The following is a 19,206-nucleotide window of genomic DNA, read 5'->3' on the forward strand; positions in this document are numbered from 1 at the left end:
CGGGCAAGTGGTCCCTGACTGCTGCTGCCGCCCCTTCCCCATGGCGGCCTCGTGTGCAGCGCTTGCTGACGCCCGTAGTGTAAACTCTACTTGTGGCCGGCGTGAGGCTGTGGCTGTTTGCAGGCTGAAGTGGTCAGTTTGAAATGTGGCAGCAGACACTCAGGGGCCTGAAAGACCTAGATTATTTTACTGACTAGCCTTTATAGAAAAAGTTGGCCAGCCTTTGCCATAGTATGTAGGGAAAATTATTGTAGTAGGGTACTTTCTTACTATTACAGTCAGTTCCATGCTGCTGGTGTGATCTTCCAAACTGACCCAGTTTATGGGAGGAAGTAAATTGCTTACAGATCCAGGAGAAGTTCCACTGATGGCAGAAGAAGTTGGTCCCCTTTCACAGATCTAAGCAGATCAACCCGACCATGCAGGAACCTGCAGCAGCCGGACTGCCAAAGCTCACTCTGCATACTTTAGACTGGAAATCAGACCCTGCCCCAGTAACACCTTAGGGCTGGATCCCAGGAACAGCCCCAGGTGATACCTCTTCCAGTCAAGTGGCTGGTAATCCAAATTACAAGCTTATAAATCATCTGAATCTGCTGGGGGGCATGCATTCACGCTAATATTTTCTCTGAGACAGTAGGGAGGGTGGCAGTATGGGGATGGTGGAGGGACTTGAGGTCCTTTTGCAGAACTGGGCTTTTTCATGGGGTCAGGTGAGAGGAATGACGAGCTCTAGCTGACTTAAGACCGTGGCTGCCACTTTGAGAACTGAGCCAGGGCACCATGGTGGGAGAGGGGCGACTGCCAGGAGACCTTTGTTGCCGGCCAGGTAAGAGCTGGTCTCTCCTGGGAGGCCAAGGAGAGTTCAGATTTGGCCACCTTGTGAGGGGCAGCAGTGGTAGAAAGAGGAGTTCTGGACAGGCACATAGTGGAGACGCAGTACCCAAGTACCCAAAGGTCTGAGTAGCCACAGGAGCCAAGGGCGAGATTTCAAGAGAGCCGGATGCGGTGGTGCATACCTTGAATCCTAGCACTTGGAGGCAGAAGTAGGGGGATTGCTGTGAGTTCAAGGCCAGCCTGAGATGTTTACATAGTGAATTCCAGGTCAGACAGGGCTAGAGTAACATTCTACCTCAAAATAAAATAAAATTAAAAAAAGAGGGGTAGAGATATTTCAGGAGAAAGTTGAAACTTTACTAGTTTTCTTCACTCCTCCTTAGTTGCCATATCTGTTTCATGAGGGAAAATTACTTGTTTGAAATATTTACTGTGTTTGTCTGTTTTTGAGACAAGGTCTCTCTCTTTCCAAGGCTGACCTGGAACTCACTGTATAGTCCAGTCTGATCTTGAACTTGCCATTCTCTTACCTCAGCCTCCTTAGTGCCAGGATTAAAGGCACATACTACCACTTCTATCTATTTACTTTTTCTTTTTGGTTTGTCGAGGTAGGGTCTCATTCTAGTTCAAGGCTGATGTGGAGTTCACTATGTAGTCTCAGGGTAGCCTCGAACTCAAGGAGATCCTCTTACCTCTGCCTCCCAAGTGCTGGGATTAAAGACGTGTGCCACCATGCCCGGATTTCTATTTACCTTTTTTTTTGTTTTTTAAAAAATGTTTATTTATTTATTTGAAAGTGACAGACAGAGAAAGAGGCAAAGAGAGAGAGAGTGAGAGAGAATGGGCACGCCAGGGCTTCCAGCCACTGCAAACTAACTCCAGACGGATGTGCCCCCTTGTGCTTCTGGCTAACGTGGGTCCTGGGGAATCGAGCCTTGAACCGGGGTCCTTAGGCTTCACAGGCAAGTGCTTAACCACTGAGCCATCTCTTCAACCCTCTATTTATTTTCAAGAAATGCACTTTAAAACACACAGCCATGTTTTTAAGCTGTAGCATTTTTCTTTTAGAAAAGGAAATTATAACAAAATCTATTGTGCACAAGACTGTTTTGGTCTTGTTAAATTTTAAATGTTAGATTTTAGTGTGTGGGGTTTTCAGTGCTATCACCCCCAATTTAGTTTCCAAAAGTTAAAGTAATAGTTTTATTATATTGTTATAAAATCATGCTCCTCTTTTATGTAGGTTTTACTTGTAATGGACACAAGGACAGAACAGACATTCATTTTAAAAGTAAGTAGAATTAATATGTTCAGTGAATTTAAAAATTTACTTTCAAATTATGCTTTGCAAATAAAATAATTTTGCATGTATGTTTGGATATTCTTTTATGTTTATGGTGATATCTATTTTTCATTCTTCAAAGTTGAAGTCTATTTAAAAATGTCTATTTAAAAAGTTTTACATTATAGAACATAGAAGAGATACATTGGATAATGAAGAATTAAGGATATATCTTAAATACCTTTTATATAATTAGTGAATCTCACTTTTAGTTACAGTTATAGTTCTTAAGAATTAAAATTTTCTATAGGTAGTTGGAGAAGTGTTAACTACATTGCTGTCCCCAAATTCAACATATAATACAATTCATTTGATAACTAATAAGATGAGGAAAAAAGTGTCAGTTTTTTAAGTTTGAAATTGGTTTTGGAATAGATTATGATAAACATGTTTTAAAGATACCCTGGAAGTGAACTGATTATATTTTTTCTTTCATAGTATTTCTTCTGCTGATGAGGGAAAGCAGAAAGTCACATGGACACATGTGGACTCCTTTTCTTTTTACAAGTGCACTCTGTCACCAACATGTCCCTGCTTTTTAATCCTGTGAGTGGCACTAGAAATGCAGAAATCTTGCTCTTTTAGAGAAGACCGTACTAACCTTTGTGCTATTTTGGAATAGAATTTTAAAGTTGCTTACATGATCTAGAAATATGTTTTGTGCCTGGAGAATTTGATTGCTCTCACACTGTCTGCCACTCTAAAGATGCACAGAAGTCCAGTAAAGCTTAGAAGGTCACGGAGAAGTGACCGTGTGTCATCCTGATGACTTAGTTTGAGAGCATCGCTAATAAAAACACTGACCCACGTAATTGATTTTAATGGCAGCTTTGTGGCATCTTCCGTTCCCTGGATTCACGCCAGATGCCATCAGCACAGCCTCCAGGGACCGAGGGGCACAGAGCAGCAGATGAGTGGTTTCTCTGCAGCCCGAGTACCTCGGATAGATTAGTGTGGTTGATAAACACAGAGCACAGCAGGCTCCCAAGGCGACCAAGGGGACAGCTGACCTTTTTGTTCTCTGTCAGGGTCTAAGGAGAAGCAGTGAGTTCAGCAGGAGCCGGAAGACCATCATCCCCCGCTGCGTGCCCAACATGGTGTGTCTGCACAAGTACATCATCTCCGAGGAGTCGGTGTTCCTCGTGCTGCAGCTGGCCGAAGGTTGGTCTGTCTTTAGCGTCTGCAGTGCCGAGGGCCGGCTGCGCCACGCTCTCTCTGTGACAGCTACGTCAGCACCCAGGGGATATGAAGCCATGGAGGAAACTGCTCCCTGCTCCTTGGCTCTTCCTCCCTGCTCTGGGATTTGAAAACCCAAGTGAACAGCAGATTTGTTTGAACTGTGGACAGTGGTCCTCCATAGAGATGGCTCCTTACTCAGGAATTCATCAAGTGCAGTGACAGCATCGATGCGAATGCCTGCTGAGAGCCAGATTTGATTTTAAGGGTTTTTATTTTGTCCCCTCACCTCAACTGAAAGGATACATTTATGTTAGATGACTGAAATGAAAAACATCCCCTGAAGAATTAATTAATTAGCTCCTTTTCATAGAAGGCAAGGTATTTGCTTAACATTTGACATTACCTCGTTATTCTGCTCTGAGTTTTCATGAACACAGCCATTGGCATCACATATGGATACAAAGCAGAGGCACAGGGCTTTCTGCCTTCAAACTGTTTATGAAATTCCGGCTCTTAGTAGAGGAAACAGGTGGCCAAAAAAATTTCATGTTTTGATTTGGTTTTGCCCATTAACGCTTGAATTTAAATCAATATTCTTTTATTTAGAATGAATATAGCTTGCAAATATAAATTTAAATGACATAGCCTGTTGGTGCTTCTAAGAGGTGTTGATTTTTTTTCTTTTTTTGAGGGAGGGTCTCACTCTAGGCTGGGCTGACTTGGAAATCACTCTGTACCACAGGCTGGTTTTAACCTCCTAGCAATCCTCCCACTTCAGCTTCTGGGGTGCTGGAATACCATGCCCAGCTTAGGTGTTCCTAAAATAATGAGGAAATTTTAAATTACTTTCCATATCATGAGGGCATTATTTTCATGTTATGAGAGAAAGAACTATTATGCTTTACCAGTAGGCATAAACATCTGAATTTCATACATTTTCTCAGAAAAAGGAATCTCATTGCTATCTGGGATAAGGTCTCTGTTGATAACTGATGCATATTTTTTGATGGAGGCAGTAAACTCCTAATATTGTTGATTATGAAGTACAGTACAAGATAACTGCAGATGAGGGAAGACCTCCATATGCAATGCCTAATAGGAAATTCAGAAGGGGCTCCATGGTCTCACAGGTATTAAGAGAGTTAATTGCGTGTGTGAATTGGATAACTAATTCACCTTTGTTCAGACATTATAGACAGCTTTTATCTGAGTATACCAGTGCATTACAGACATTATTGAATTAGAGGTCATGTCATCTGATAGCAAAATACAGCCACCTCTGGTGTGGAACAAAATAACTTGCGTAGTCATAATCCATAGTAATTTAGAACAAGGTCAGCAGGATGCATGTAATTATAGTCAGTATTCTGTTTCCTAGTGTGGATTGCTCCTGGTGGAGATTATCTGTGGCAGAATTTCAACCGCGGCTCACCGTGTTATTTGCAGCTCTATCCTCCTCCTCTGCCTTGTCCACATCACACTTGAGTGTTCCTCTGCCATCGTATCCCTCCCTCCCTTCCCTTTCTTCTCCTCAAGCAGAAGCCGCGGCTTTGCTTTCACACTGGCATCAAGGCTGCAGCGCTCAGTAGGCACTAGCCTCCAAGTTGCTCCTGTTTGGGTTCATCTTCACGCCTCCCTTTCCCTGTCCTGCGAATACCCCTCATTCAGAATGGTCATGTGTCCATGGAATCTGTGTTAGGTCATTGAAACTTGGAAGGAGGATCTCCTTTGACCTTATCACGTGTCCGTTGCTTTGTTTTAAGAAGTTTCCTGACACTAAGATAGTACATTACAGGAAATAAGAGCTCTCGGTTGGCTCACTTACTAGTCAGCGAGTGTATTGAGCATATGTTGGGCGAGGTGGAATAGCAGGTGCGGCGGGAGCAACAGTATCTGTTAAATGCCTGATGTGCAGGTCAAGGGAAAACAGAAAGCAGTGGAGATTGGATGCTAGTAGAGGCCACGGTCATCTTAAATGTGGGGCAGTCCAGCAGTAATGGTCAGGGACTGCTTTAGATTCAATAGTCACGGACTCCTCACTGAGATGGTGACATTTAAGATGAGCTGTAAGTGGCAGAAGCATCCATTTGACCATGAGGTCCAAGTGCCTGGACCAGTGTGAGAACAGGTCTGGAAGCTGTACATGGGGCATGACAGGTGAGACCTCTGTGGTGGTGGGGAGCTGGCAGGAGCCTGGTGTTGCAAGGCAAGCTTTTGACTTTCATTCTAGTGCACTGGGGAGCTGTTAGTTTCTTGAGCAGTGATAGGACCTGATTTGTATTTGAAAAAAGGTCACTCACTGTTGTGCGATGAGTAGGTGAGAGAAAGCCAGACTACAGCAGTGAATGGTTAACATTGTAGTCCACGAAGAATATGATGCATGGCCTCTTGGGATCTTTGTGTCTTAAGGGGATATCAGTGAGACCTGTGGTGGGTTGGAGCTCTGGGAGAGGAGGCTTTGGTAAGTTTCCAGATTTGGCTTGATCAGTGGAGTGAACCTGTTCATAACCTGTGTGTTACCTTCTGTACAGCTATGACACTTACTGTGGCACCTTTGAGGATGAGAAGATTGTGCACAGGTCGTAAGGAATCACTTTCATGTGTATAAATAGTTACTCTAATGTTTATTAAATAGCTCTAGCTTCCTAGTGCTTACAGAACTATTTATGTTTGAGGCACTTAGATTCAGTTCCTATTTTTAAAAAGTATTTATTTATTTACTTATTGGAAGGCAGGCAGATAAAGAGAGAGTGTTTATATGAATAGGCATGTCAGGGCCTCCAGACACTGCATATAAACTCTAGATGTATGCACTACCCTGTGCATCTGGGAAACCTGGGTTCTTAGGTTTAACAGGCAAGCACTTTAACCACTAGACTATCCAGCCCTTTAATGTCCTATTTTAGTTCAATCACTTAGAAATTTCTTGACTCTCACTGAGACAGAGATAGCACTCTGTTATACAGTGACCATACTGCCTGCATGATAGAGCTTACGTGATACTTTAGAGGGGACATAGACTGAACAATATACAAGGGAGGGTTGGCAGACAGAGTCAGATTTTGCCAAGGATGGAGAAGGGACTAGGGAGTTCCAGTAGAATGGTCACCTCACTGAGAAAAGGATGGGGAGTTCTGGTAGGATGGTCACCTCACTGAGAAAAGGATGGGGAGTTCCAGTAGAATGGTCACCTCACTGAGAAAAGGATGGGGAGTTCTGGTAGGATGGTCACCTCACTGAGAAAAGGATGGGGAGTTCTGGTAGGATGGTCACCTCACTGAGAAAAGGATGGGGAGTTCTGGTAGGATGCTCACCTCACGGAGAATAGGATGACGAGTTCTGGTAGGATGCTCACCTCACTGAGAACAGGATGACGAGTTCTGGTAGGATGCTCTCCTCACTGAGTGAGGATGACGAGTTCTGGTAGGATGCTCACCTCACTGAGAACAGGATGACGAGTTCTGGTAGGATGCTCACCTCACTGAGAAAAGGATGTGGAGTTCTGGTAGGATGCTCACCTCACTGAGTGAGGATGACGAGTTCTGGTAGGATGGTCACCTCACTGAGAACAGGATGACGAGTTCTGCTAGGATGCTCACCTCACGGAGAACAGGATGACGAGTTCTGGTAGGATGCTCTCCTCACTGAGAACAGGATGACGAGTTCTGGTAGGATGCTCACCTCACTGAGAACAGGATGACGAGTTCTGGTAGGATGCTCTCCTCACTGAGTGAGGATGACGAGTTCTGGTAGGATGCTCACCTCACTGAGAACAGGATGACGAGTTCTGGTAGGATGCTCACCTCACTGAGAAAAGGATGTGGAGTTCTGGTAGGATGCTCACCTCACTGAGTGAGGATGACGAGTTCTGGTAGGATGGTCACCTCACTGAGAACAGGATGACGAGTTCTGCTAGGATGCTCACCTCACGGAGAACAGGATGACGAGTTCTGGTAGGATGCTCTCCTCACGGAGAACAGGATGACGAGTTCTGGTAGGATGCTCACCTCACTGAGAACAGGATGACGAGTTCTGGTAGGATGCTTTCCTCACTGAGAACAGGATGACGAGTTCTGGTAGGATGGTCACCTCACTGAGAAAAGTATGGGGAATTCTGGTAGGATGCTCTGCTCACTGAGAAAAGGATGGGGAGTTCTGGTAGGATGCTCTCCTCACTGAGAACAGGATGACGAGTTCTGGTAGGATGCTCTCCTCACTAAGAACAGGATGACGAGTTCTGGTAGGATGCTCTCCTCACTGAGAACAGGATGACGAGTTCTGGTAGGATGGTCACCTCACTGAGAAAAGGCACTTGACTAAAAGGAAGGAGCCATGTGTTTTGTGAGGAGAGATGCCTTGGCAATGGAGAAGCAGCACCTCAGCCCATAGCTGGGAGAATCTTTGGAGCATAAGTAGAGGTAGATGAGGGCAGCTGAGCAGAATGGAGGAGGAATGCCCAGAGATGTGAGGAGTCTGGCCGGCAGACCTGTGTGGCCTAAAGCCACTTAAGCAACCTGACTGTTGGTCAGAACTTGAGTGGAAGAGATGAACCGTCCCTGGGATGACAGTGTAGGCATTGCTCTGCTTTGTGAAAAATAGAAACTGGGAAGCCAGAAAGTAAAGCCAGGAGACCAGCTTGGAAGTTGTACAGCAACTGAGGTGAAAATGATGTTGGCCTAGAAGATGCATATATTACTCTGTTTTGTGTTACTGTAACAAAAGACCTTAGGCTGAGTACTTTATAAAGAGTATACTTAATTTAGCTCTGCAGACCATGGCTCCAGTATTTGATTCTACTAAGGACTTCATGGTGAATGATTTTAGTATGGTGAGATTATGTACAAAATGATGATCATAGGCTAATATAGGAAGCTTGGGGTCCCATGGGAAAGACATTGATCCCTTCCCAAGAGATCCAGTGACCCATCACTAGGCTTCCCTCTTAAAGGGGTCCCTCCACTGCTTAACAAACAACTTCACACTGGTGACTGAGCTTCCCACACAAGTCATAGCAGTGTGGTGGGGAGGGAAGGCTGTCAGAGTGGGACCTTACATGCATGCTCACATGCTCTTGCTGTTGTGTGTCTAAATCCATCTTGAAAGTGGAGCTGACAGATGTGATCTTGCCGCCCATGATCCCAGAACATTTACTGTAATCATTGGAAGAATGGGGCTGCTTCTATTTAGTAAGTAGTGGAAGGACTAGACTGAGAGGAAAAACATAGATGCTTATTAAATACGAGGTCAAAGCCAGTTAACAGGCAAGATTTGGAGGGGCCTGGGATGACTCAGTTTTCATAGGGGTGGTAGTAATTGGCCACTGAGTGGGGTAGACATGAGGATTAAATCGTTGATAGATCTGAAGCTTGGTATATAATACCAGATGTTGCTGTGATTTTGTTTTTAGTACATACAAAGTGGTTTTACACATTTTCTATCATTCAACTACTTCTCTATAACTGGTGTTTGAGCAGGGTGTGGTGGCTCATGCCTTTAATGCCAGTACTCAGAAGGCAGAGGTAGGAGGATTGCTGTGAGTTCAAGGCCAGCATGGGACTGCCTATTGAATTCCAGGTAAGCCTGGGTTAGAGTGAGATCCTATCTTGGAAGAAAATAAGTTAGAACTATAACTGGTATTTGCACTGAGTAGGATTTTGACATATATGGCTTGTGAGTGTGTGTGTGTGTGTTTAATCTATCTGTCCTTCCGTCCATCCATTTATTTATTTAGGCATATATGTAGTGTAAATGTTTAGAAATTGAATTTCTGGGTCAAAAGATGATTTCATCATTGCTATAGCAGTATCTTATCATATGTATTACATTTAAGTTCTGACACTGGTCAAGTAAAATAGCACATTTACTGTGCAGACTTATAGAAAAGCAGTAAATTAAAAATCTGATTAGAGATGGAGACTTAAATCTTACCAACTACTATTTCATAGTGCTAATTGGTTCAAAAAGTGAGAAATGCCAGGCATGGTGGCACACACCTTTAATCCCAGCACTTGGGAGGCAGAGGTTGGTGGTTTGCTGTGAGTTTGAGGCCAGCTTGAAACTACATAATGAACTCCAGGTCAGCCTGGGCTACAGTGAGACTCTACCTTGAAAAACCAAACAAGACAAAAAGTGTCTGTTATATTCTTGAAGCATTAAAATTATCTATGTTTTATGTATTTTCTGTTTTTTTTTTTTTTTTTTTTGTAATTTGCAGTAAGTTTCTTAGGTTAATGTAACTGTCGTAATAATGTTGATGTTGGTGTCCAGTTTGTTTGTTAGGCTTGACTTTAACTTTGCAGAATTAATGTTATGCCTGGCTTTTGCTGAAGGGGGATTATATGTTCTTGTAACTTTTGTGATTTTCATGATTTAGTAATTGAGGAGAGAATGTGATAGGGTCAAAATTTTGTTTTCCATATTGAGCATTAAATTTCCATATTGAGCATTAAATTCAGAGAATGGTAAAAGGCGAATACAGTTTATTCTCTTTGACAGTTTGTAGTTTGTGTTAGGGTACTTGTTCAAGCTGTGAATAGATTCCATAGAGATATTGCAGCCATCACGGTTTTCCCTTTGGTTCTCTTTTACCTTGTGGTTGGTAAGACGTTGTTTGCATGCTCACGTCTGTGAGTGCAGGCCTGTGTCAGCCGTGGATAGGTGTGGAGATTAGAGGACAACTTTTGAGCGTATGTCCCCACCTTCCTCCCTGATTTAAGGCAGGGTTGCACTTACTGCTCTTTTCTCTGGGTGAGATTGTCTTTGAGCTTCGAGGAAATTCTGTCTTTACCTGCCTTCTACCATAGGCTTACTGGGATCACAGAAGTCCTCCACAGCTTCTGCCTTTTCCCATGGGGCCTAGGGGTCCAAACTCAGGTGCTCATGCTTTCACAGTAAGTGCTTTATCTGTGGAGCCATCTCCCCAGCCCACCAACTGCCACATTGAAATTTTTTCTAGTAATGAAAACAATGAAAATTACACAGGACGCCATAACTGATTAGTAAAATGGATAATTGCTAATACCTGGCAGAGGTGACACTGTGCTGTCTGTGCTCGTGGACACGGATGCTGGTAGGACAGGTGAGCATTACCTGTGAAAACCATGAAAAACAAACTTACGCTGTTGTTGGGCACAGTGGTGCCCACCTGTAACCCAGCGTCTGGGGCATGGACCCAGGATGATCAGAAGTTCAAGATCACTCTCAGCTACATTTGAAGCCAGTCTTGTCTACAAGAGACCCTGCCCCCCAAATCCCACTCCCCAAGTAATAAAATAAAATAAAATAAAATAAAATAAAATAAAAGTTTATTCTTCTTGAACAAGTACTTTAATTTGTCAGTTAGATCCTGGGGGCATATTCAGATATAGTCATGATTTTAACTCTCACATTAAATGACTCAAGACACCATAAATGTCTGCTTGTAAGGAATATTTACATCATGAGATCATGTGGTTGTACTGTGTTAACATTTGATTTTAGAGTTATTAGGATGTTCACTGTGAATAAAATTTTGAAAACAAATATAGTACATTTAATATTGTTGATTGTTAGATTCTGGATCATGCTGGTTTTTGTTCTTTTTGTTTTCCCTATTCTTTTTGGCATTTTCTAAAAGTTTTGCAGTAAAGCAATAGATTAGTTGTAACATAGCAAGTATGACTCTCCCAGTAATATAATTAGTCCTTATAGACCTGTTTTGCCGACAGGTTTTGAAAAAGTTTGTAAGGGTATTTGTTACCTTTTTAAACTCAGTTTAATAAGTCTTAGTAAATACCTGTTGTACATGCTAGATGGAGCCTTTTGCCTATAGTTATGAAGACCCTGCACTTTGGGAAAGGAGGTAATAGAAGCAGCATTAATGTTGTGTCATGAGAGGGGAAAATGACACAAAGCGTTTGAAGAAGGTAGGAATTAAATCAGCTGAAGGGGTGCAGAGGTGATACAAGACGGCGCTCTGAAGGACTTTCAAGGATGGTTACGGTTTTGACAAGCAGATACCAGAGACACCAAGCAGGAAGTCTTCTAGTGCTAAGCCTAATGTGAGGAAAAGCTGAGCCCTGGCTCTGGGGTTGAGGGCACGGAATCTAATTCAAATGGATTCTGTCGTGAGGGGAGGGGAGGACCGAAACAAACAGCATAGTTTGTAGTTTGCTGATCCTTGTGTAGAATTTTATGCAACTCCACAGGTAGACAGAATGGAAAGATATGTGCTAAAATGGAAGGTTAATTGGGCACAAGATAGAGTGATGGAGTGCGACAGAGGAGCTGGTTCAGTCTTGTCAGCAGAATGGCCAGGGGACTTAAAGAGATGATAAGTATATCCCACAGAGCCGGCAACTTCTCAAATGTAAAGAAAGGGCAGAAGAGCTCTGGAGTGGGACAGCTGGCATTCTGCACTGCACAGGGAGGCATGTGCATGTGCCCACACAGCACCTCACACACGCATGTGCCCACACAGCACATCACACGTGCATGTGCCCACACACCAGCAAAACCATTAGCTTCTCTTCTCTTGATGTATGGTGTTCATTAGCAGCTGAAAAACTTTTACTCTTCATACAAATATGGCAACTTACTATTTTCAATTATTTTTACTGTGTTTGCACACATGCCATGGCATGTGTGTGAGGGTCAGAGGACAACTTTGGAAGTCAGTCCTCACTTTCTACCTTGCGTGACCAAGCAGGGTATGTTGTTTACTGCTGCATTTAAGCATCCAGAAGACTGTCCAGTCTCTGCCCTCCATGCTGTAGGTGTGCCGGCGTTGCCGAGCCAGCCACAGCGCCAGCCTTCTCCGCACGCTCTGGGCAGACCCAAGCCCGACGCTCGTGGAGTGGAGTTGGTGCTTTACCCATTGAATCCCCGCCCCCTCCCGTGGTGTTAGTTTTAGCTCATTACTTTTAATTCATTATTTTTAACTCATGCCAGTTTTGGAAGCTATGCTTTTACAAAGTGTGTTGTCTACATTACTGTTTTTGAGATTTCTGGTTCAAATTTAATAAGCTATTCTTTTCATACTGTTTTTTCCAGTACTGTTTGTGATCCATTGTGGTGGTTTTGGTGTTAAGATTCTAATTAGGAAAAGCCCTCTCACTCTGAGTTTGATGGTTAAAATCAAAAGAAGAACATGGCAAAGTAACTAGGTAACCAGCATTGTGCTGTAATATGCCCTGTCACTTTATGTTCATTTTTGTGATCATTGTAAAAGTGATTTGTCATTTTTGCTTAGCTTTCTGATTTTAGTGTGGTCTGGTTTTATAGGTGTATATTAGAATACAAAATTAGAATTGCTATAGTTTACCTCACTAATGCCTGCCCAGCTAATGTTCCTGCATAGTTTTACTTGGTCCTGCAAAGCCTATCACATATGTTGGGGGCACAAGTAGAAAAGTATTATTAATATGATACTTACAGAAACATAATTATGTATCAGATGCCAGATTACTCCTCCATTTCTGATCTGGGCATTTTCAGAATGGAGTTACACTATTTTTTTTTTTTTTTTTTTGAGGTAGGGTTTCACTCTAACCCAGGCTGAATTTACCACGTAGTCTCAGGGTGGCCTTGAACTCATGGGGATCCCCCTGCCTCTGCCTCCCAAGTGCTGGGATTAAAGGTGTGTGCCACCGCACTCGGCTGGAATTACACTCTTGATTCTCACCCCTCCATACTGCAGTTTACAGTTTAAACAATACATGTATTTCTGATTGACCAATTATTACATAAGCAGAATAGAACATTATCATGTTTCCAAGACTAACTAATACTCATCTATTTACTTGTTCAAACTAATTTCCTTCAGAGAAAGAAACAAGTTTGTTGTTATAAAAATAATCAAGAGCTTGGCGTGGTGGCACATGCCTTTAATCCCAGCACTTGGGAGGCAGAAATAGGATTGCCATGAGTCCAAGGCCATGCTGAGACTACCGAGTAAATTCCAGGTTAGCCTGCACTAGAGTGAGACCCTTCTTAAAAATAAATAAAAATTGAGGCTGGAGAAGTGGCTCAGCTGTTAAGGCACTTGCCTACAATACCTGACAACCTGGGTTCAATTTCCCAGTGCCCATGTAATGCCAGGTGCATGGAGTGGGTGCATGCATTTGGAGTTTGTTTCCAATGGCTAGAGGCTATGGCATACTCATTCTGTCTCTCTCTCTCTCTCTCTGCTTGAAAATAAATAAATAAATATTTTTTTAAACTCTGTATGAGGGGATATACTTGGAACCATAGTCACATCAACAGCAATAAAATTTAAAGAATAACCTCACATTTTATTAAATATACTTGTCTTGCGCCACATTGGATATTTGAAATTAATGGATCTAATCGACTAGCTTTTTATTAATAATACTTAATTTTTTCCAGTGGCTTAAATAACTGCTAATTTGGAGATCTTAACTTTTCTTGTTGTATTTGTTCATAGGTGGCAAACTCTGGTCCTATATCAGTAAATTCCTAAACAGATGTTCTGAAGAAAGCTTTGACATCAAGGAAATGAAGAAGTCCGCACCTGGTAACGTTGCTCCCCCACAGCCATCTTGTGGGCCTCAGGACGGCAGTGGTTCTGAATCCAGAGGGAGCGATGGAGGGAGCGTGCCCAGAGTTCTACCTTTGAAGACTAGCCTCACTTCAAGTTCTCAAGAGGACAGCAACCAGGAGGATGAAGGCCAAGACAGCTCTCCAAGATGGCCTGACTCTGGCTCCAGCTCTGAAGAGGAGTGCACCACTAGCTATTTAACACTATGCAATGAATATGGGCGGGAAAAGATCGACCCAGGGTCCTTGAATGAAGAGCCATTCATGAAGCCTGAAGGGAGTGATGTTGGTCCTGGAGTTGTTGAGCATTTCCCAATAGCCCTTGCTGCTGACAGTGACAGCCTTAGCACACAAGTGAAATTCTTTCCCGGAGATGACCCAGAAGCAGTTCGTTGTCTAGGAACCTCTGATTCCCTTACTCGGTCGAAAAACAGTCCCATGGAATTCTTTAGGATAGACAGTAAGGACAGCGCCAGTGAACTTCTGGGGCTTGATTTGGGAGAAAAGCTGTGCAGTCTAAAGTCAGAGCCTTTGAAGCCATTCTTTCTGCTTGAAGATGGAGACAGCCCTTGCAGGAGTTTTGATACCAGTGAAAGCAAGGGAGAATCTGAAGCTCAGGACACCATTAGCAGGGGCTCAGATGACTCAGTCCCAGTTATTTCATTTAAAGATGCTGCGTTTGAGGATGTGGGTGGTGCTGAAGAAGGCAGGCCTGATCTTCTGGTAAATCTACCTGGTGAATTGGAGGCAACAGAAGAAGCTTCAGCAGTGGGACCCACCACCTTTTCACAGACCATTGCAGGCAGAATAGAAAGTAAACTGTTGGAAGCCCCCGACGTGCTATGCCTCAGGCTGAGCCCTGAACCATGCCAGGCCCCAGAGGAGCCGAGTGACTCTCTGGCGCCCCAGTGCTGTGGCATCCAGAGGCGCCATGAGCAGGAGGATCTTGGAGTGTTATTCCAGGCAGCTGCTGATCATAGTGGCTCAGGAGGCACATCTTTGCTCTGCAGCTCTGGTCCTGAGTTTCAAGGACTTGGAGCAATGGGGACGGCAGTAACAGCAGATGATGCAGGGGAGAGCTTATTCCGTATTTCTAGTCGGCTCTCAGGGGCTGATGAACACGGCACAAGCATGGACACTCCCCACGTGGAGGAAGTGCTTCTGCCCACAGGTCACATGGATGATCTGGCTAGAGGCACTCCGGCTTCTTTATTCCAGAGAGACTCTGAGACGAAGGAACAAAGTGGGTTAGCAGTAGCAGGAGACAAGGAAATCCATCAGATTTTTGAGGACCTTGATAAAAAATTAGCACTAAGCTCCAGGTTTTACATCCCAGAGGGCTGCATTCAAAGATGGGCAGCTGAGATGGTAGTAGCCCTTGATGCTTTGCATAGAGAGGGGATTGTGTGCCGCGATTTGAACCCAAACAACATCTTATTGAATGATAGAGGTCAGGAACTTTTGCAAATGCATTTCTTTTTATTCGCTGTTGCTTCCAATTAACTGAGTAGGCGTTTTATCTTGTAATTAGTATCTTCATTTCCTGTCTAGAGCTTCATTATCAGTGCAGCAAATTCACCCCCAGTAATAGCTTCTAGTACTTAATGATGCCATTATTCTTAATGATACTGTTTTTAGCTACAAAAGGAGTAATTACAGTTCACTTCTGCAGAAAATGGAAGAGAAAAATGTTTTGATTTCTCCTGTCGTTTTGTTTTTAGGACACATTCAGCTAACGTATTTTAGCAGGTGGAGTGAGGTTGAAGATTCCTGTGACAGTGACGCCATGGCAAGAATGTACTGTGCCCCAGGTGAGAGCAATCTCTTAAATGCTCCACTTGAAAGAGCTTGGGCTTGCCGTTCTGTATCCAAGTAGCAGCTCACGATGTGCAGGGTCTGTTCTGGCTTCAGTCCTTCAAAACAAAAAAATAGGGATGAAGCCAGCATGTGATCCGTAGATGAATGTATGTGAAGGTGTGTCTACATGTACATCTGTATCATACTTCATCCGTGTTACTCTTGGTACCTTTGTGTGCCCATGCATGCATAATTAACACTTACTCTTGTTCAAAGCATTGATATGTCCTGACAACTCATTGCACTCTCAGTTTAACCTTAAAGTGCCCGCCCTTCTTTGCTGAAATCATTTTGATTATAATGTGGGAGAAGTAGCTGACTAAAGGGTGGAATTCCCAAAGCTAGAAGTGATGAAACGTGTTCTTTCAGTGCAGTGTGATTTCAGTGTTGAGCCACTTTGGCAATTGGGAACACGTTTAAAAGTTCTTTCTATATCTGAGGACCTTTAGTAAGCATTCTCCCTAATTTAAAATAGCCTATGTAGCCAAGTATTTGACATGGCAGGTTATTTTGCCCTTACTGTTTCATCTTTATTTTATTTTTTTAAAAATATTTTATTTACTTATTTGCAAGTAGAGAGGGAGGGAGAGAATGCAAAGGCTTCCAGTCACTTCAAACTAATTCCAAATACATGCACCATTTTGTGCATCTGGCTTTACATGGGTACTGAGGAATCGAACCCAGGTTGTTAGGCTCTGCACGTAAGTGCCTTAACATCTTAGTCATCTCTCCAGCCACTCATTTTTATTTTTCAAAACTAGATATGCATTTCTGTGGGCATTAAGTCTTCTGTTGACAGTTTTAGGTAGCTTGAGCCTGTGAATTAAGATTTGAGTTGTTTTCAGTTACCAGTACAGATGCTGCCACATGTCAATCCAAAGCTTGCTCCCTTCTGAGTAGCACGTAGTCTCTTTAGGAGACTTGAATTTACACTCAGTGGCCCCTGGCTTCAGAGGAGTTTCAGGTTGATGGTGTGGGCAGGATCTGCGTGTTGTTGTACAGTGCGCAGTTTACTCACAGTAAGTGTGCAAAGTTTATTCATTACAGTGTGCAAGGTTTACTTGTAGTGTGCAAAGTTTACTCAGCAAATTATGCATGGTTTACTCATAAGTGTGCCAAGTTTACTTGTGCACTATGCAAGGTTTACTCCTAATCCAGTGTGCAAGGCTTATTCACTAGCAGTTGCTTTGCTGCTCACTTGATGCAGCTGTGCCTCACAGGAAGCACCCCTTGCCAGTAGGGCCGAAGCCTTGTTTCTCATTACAGCTGGCACTGCTAAGAATATGCTGTGTTGAGGAGAGGCAGTGTGCTTTAACCTGTAAAGAACGTGTCTTAAAACCTTGCAAAAATAACTGTTTATGAATGAGAGCCTTTGTACCCTCTTCTTCCCTTCCCTGTTCTCCCATTAGTGCTGTTTGATTTAATTCAGCCTAGAGACAACAGAGCTTGTTCATTTCTCATCTTCCTCAAGTAGGTATGTGATGCTCTTACGTCATTCATAGATGGCAAAGCACTTTTATGGCCCACTCACTTTATTATAACTACCAGTTCTCGAATTTGCAGTACCACTCTTTAGTTTATACAAAATAACATTGTAGGATCAGTCAGTATAGCTGCATTTATCAATAACAATGGCTTCAGAGGCTTTAGGGCTCACTCTGAATTTGGGCATTCTTTTGGGTTTGGCTGCTGAAGGTGGAGTGCAGTGTGAGGTGTAGAACAAAGCCAGCGGCCACGTGTGACAGGCACCTTCGTTCCTGCTTTTGTTCTTCCATATGGAAAAGAGGTTACCTGTAAGGTGTGCTTTGGCATTTGAGTACATGAATACTTTATCTCTTGCACAGCCTTACTTTAGTATCTGTAGCATCATAGCACTGGAGGCCTTGATAGGGTGTGGCAAAGCCATGCCACGTTCATCTACAGGTGCACACCGAGTTTCCAGGTACTAACTTTGTTTTTCCCCAGAAGTCTCCTTTCTTACAGCTCACCAGCAGGTGGCAGTGTACATTAATGGATTTTCCTTCCCTGTCCTCTTTCAGGTTGTCCTTCTCTAGCGTTTGACAACAACCACCAAACTGTTATCTAAGGACGGGCTTTGTTGCAATTGTTTGCATAAAAGGATTGTCCCCTCAAGCTGTTTAGCGCACCACTGTGCTGTCACTAAGGGATGCGCAGAGCAGTACAGGCAGTTCTCCCCAGCTGGAGCAAGTATGTCAACAGGTTAAGTAGAAACAGTAATGGCCTTAACAGAAGACCAGTGCTCACCTTACTGTAACTTGGATGATCTCAAATCTATAGAGTTAAAATCGAAGCCAAGTGTCTGCACTCCCCTCCTTCTTTGCAATACTAAGGGAATTGAAGCAAAAAGTTGTAACGTGTTGCTTTTCTGGAAACTGAGCGGTAGTACTGTGTGTCCAAAGTGTGAGCAGGTCTTCACCTTCTCAGAGGGCGAGAGCAGCAGTTGGTGTTCAGAGCAGCAGTAACACACCCAGCCACCCCAGGAGGTCCAGGAATTGAAGTAATGCCTCTCCCCCGTCCCCTCGCCCCTTACTTCATAACTCTAACTGTTGTACAGGTAACTAAAGCATGGCTAACCTCTCATGTTTAGTCAGAAAGTAAAGTTGTCAGAAGATGATGAGAAAGGGTCACTTCTGTTTACACAGCATGTAGCCTCTCTCCGTCACTCCTCCCTCCTGGGAGTCCTTATCTCATAATTTGTCCGAAAAAAAAACATTACCCACCTGCCCTGTGCCTCATTCTATCAGCACTGTATCCTTTTATCTTGTAGATGGTGTGCCTAGATATTTTGAGAAAAATTTCCAGTAACAGATTCAGTTTACATGGACAGAGACTTGAACAAATGCCAAACTAGCAGGGGGGCCATTATTCTGCTCTATAAATAAGTTTAAACCAGAAGCACACACACAGAAACCTGGGAATCAACATGTTTTGGTCTAATTGAGGGGAAAAGCGAGATAGGTAAATTTTGAAATGCAGATGATCACCTTCTGTTATTTAAGAGTCTCTGTCAGCTTTGTGAGCTTCAGTTTTAAAGTCATAGTCCTGTCGGCTCCGCACGCTGCCCAGAAGCCCAGGGTGCCACAAGCTCCTGCAATGAAAACAAGAGCTTCAACACAGTTGCCTTATTTTATATTAAAACAAATCCAGCAACCAAAAGATAGAACCTGTGGCCCTTCCTCAGTCTGCATCTATGAAAAGCCATCACTGCCCTCAAATGGCTGTGGCTGCAGACCCTCTATTTCCAGCTCCAGCCCCATTTCCAACATAGAAAACATTCCTTTCAGGTTCATTTTGTGTCCTTTGATTATCTAGGATGTTTCTCTAGCAAGGTTTTATTTTAAATAAACATCATTAATGGCAAATGGATTCCTTTCATACCACAGTCATGCAGAATGGAGTTCAGCAGAAAAGCACAGACATGGCCCACAGAGTAG

General features: G+C 43.3%; 1 protein-coding gene across 7 annotated transcripts in view; it reads left to right on the top strand.

Moving 5' to 3' along the window:
- Window positions 1-19,206, top strand: part of Rps6kc1 (ribosomal protein S6 kinase C1) — a 221,657-nt gene that overhangs the window by 167,721 nt on the left and 34,730 nt on the right. For 6 of the 7 annotated variants that reach the window (XM_045156300.1, XM_045156306.1, XM_045156325.1 and 3 more), the window contains 4 exons: window positions 2,081-2,128; window positions 3,208-3,340; window positions 13,782-15,344; window positions 15,616-15,705. In XM_045156300.1, the coding sequence (XP_045012235.1) occupies window positions 2,081-2,128; window positions 3,208-3,340; window positions 13,782-15,344; window positions 15,616-15,705 (1,834 nt within the window). The remainder of the gene's footprint in view (window positions 1-2,080; window positions 2,129-3,207; window positions 3,341-13,781; window positions 15,345-15,615; window positions 15,706-19,206) is intronic. The other variant, XM_045156345.1, reaches the window with a different exon arrangement.

The sequence above is a fragment of the Jaculus jaculus genome, chromosome 1 (genome assembly GCF_020740685.1).
Source record: "Jaculus jaculus isolate mJacJac1 chromosome 1, mJacJac1.mat.Y.cur, whole genome shotgun sequence".
Lineage (NCBI taxonomy): Eukaryota > Metazoa > Chordata > Mammalia > Rodentia > Dipodidae > Jaculus > Jaculus jaculus.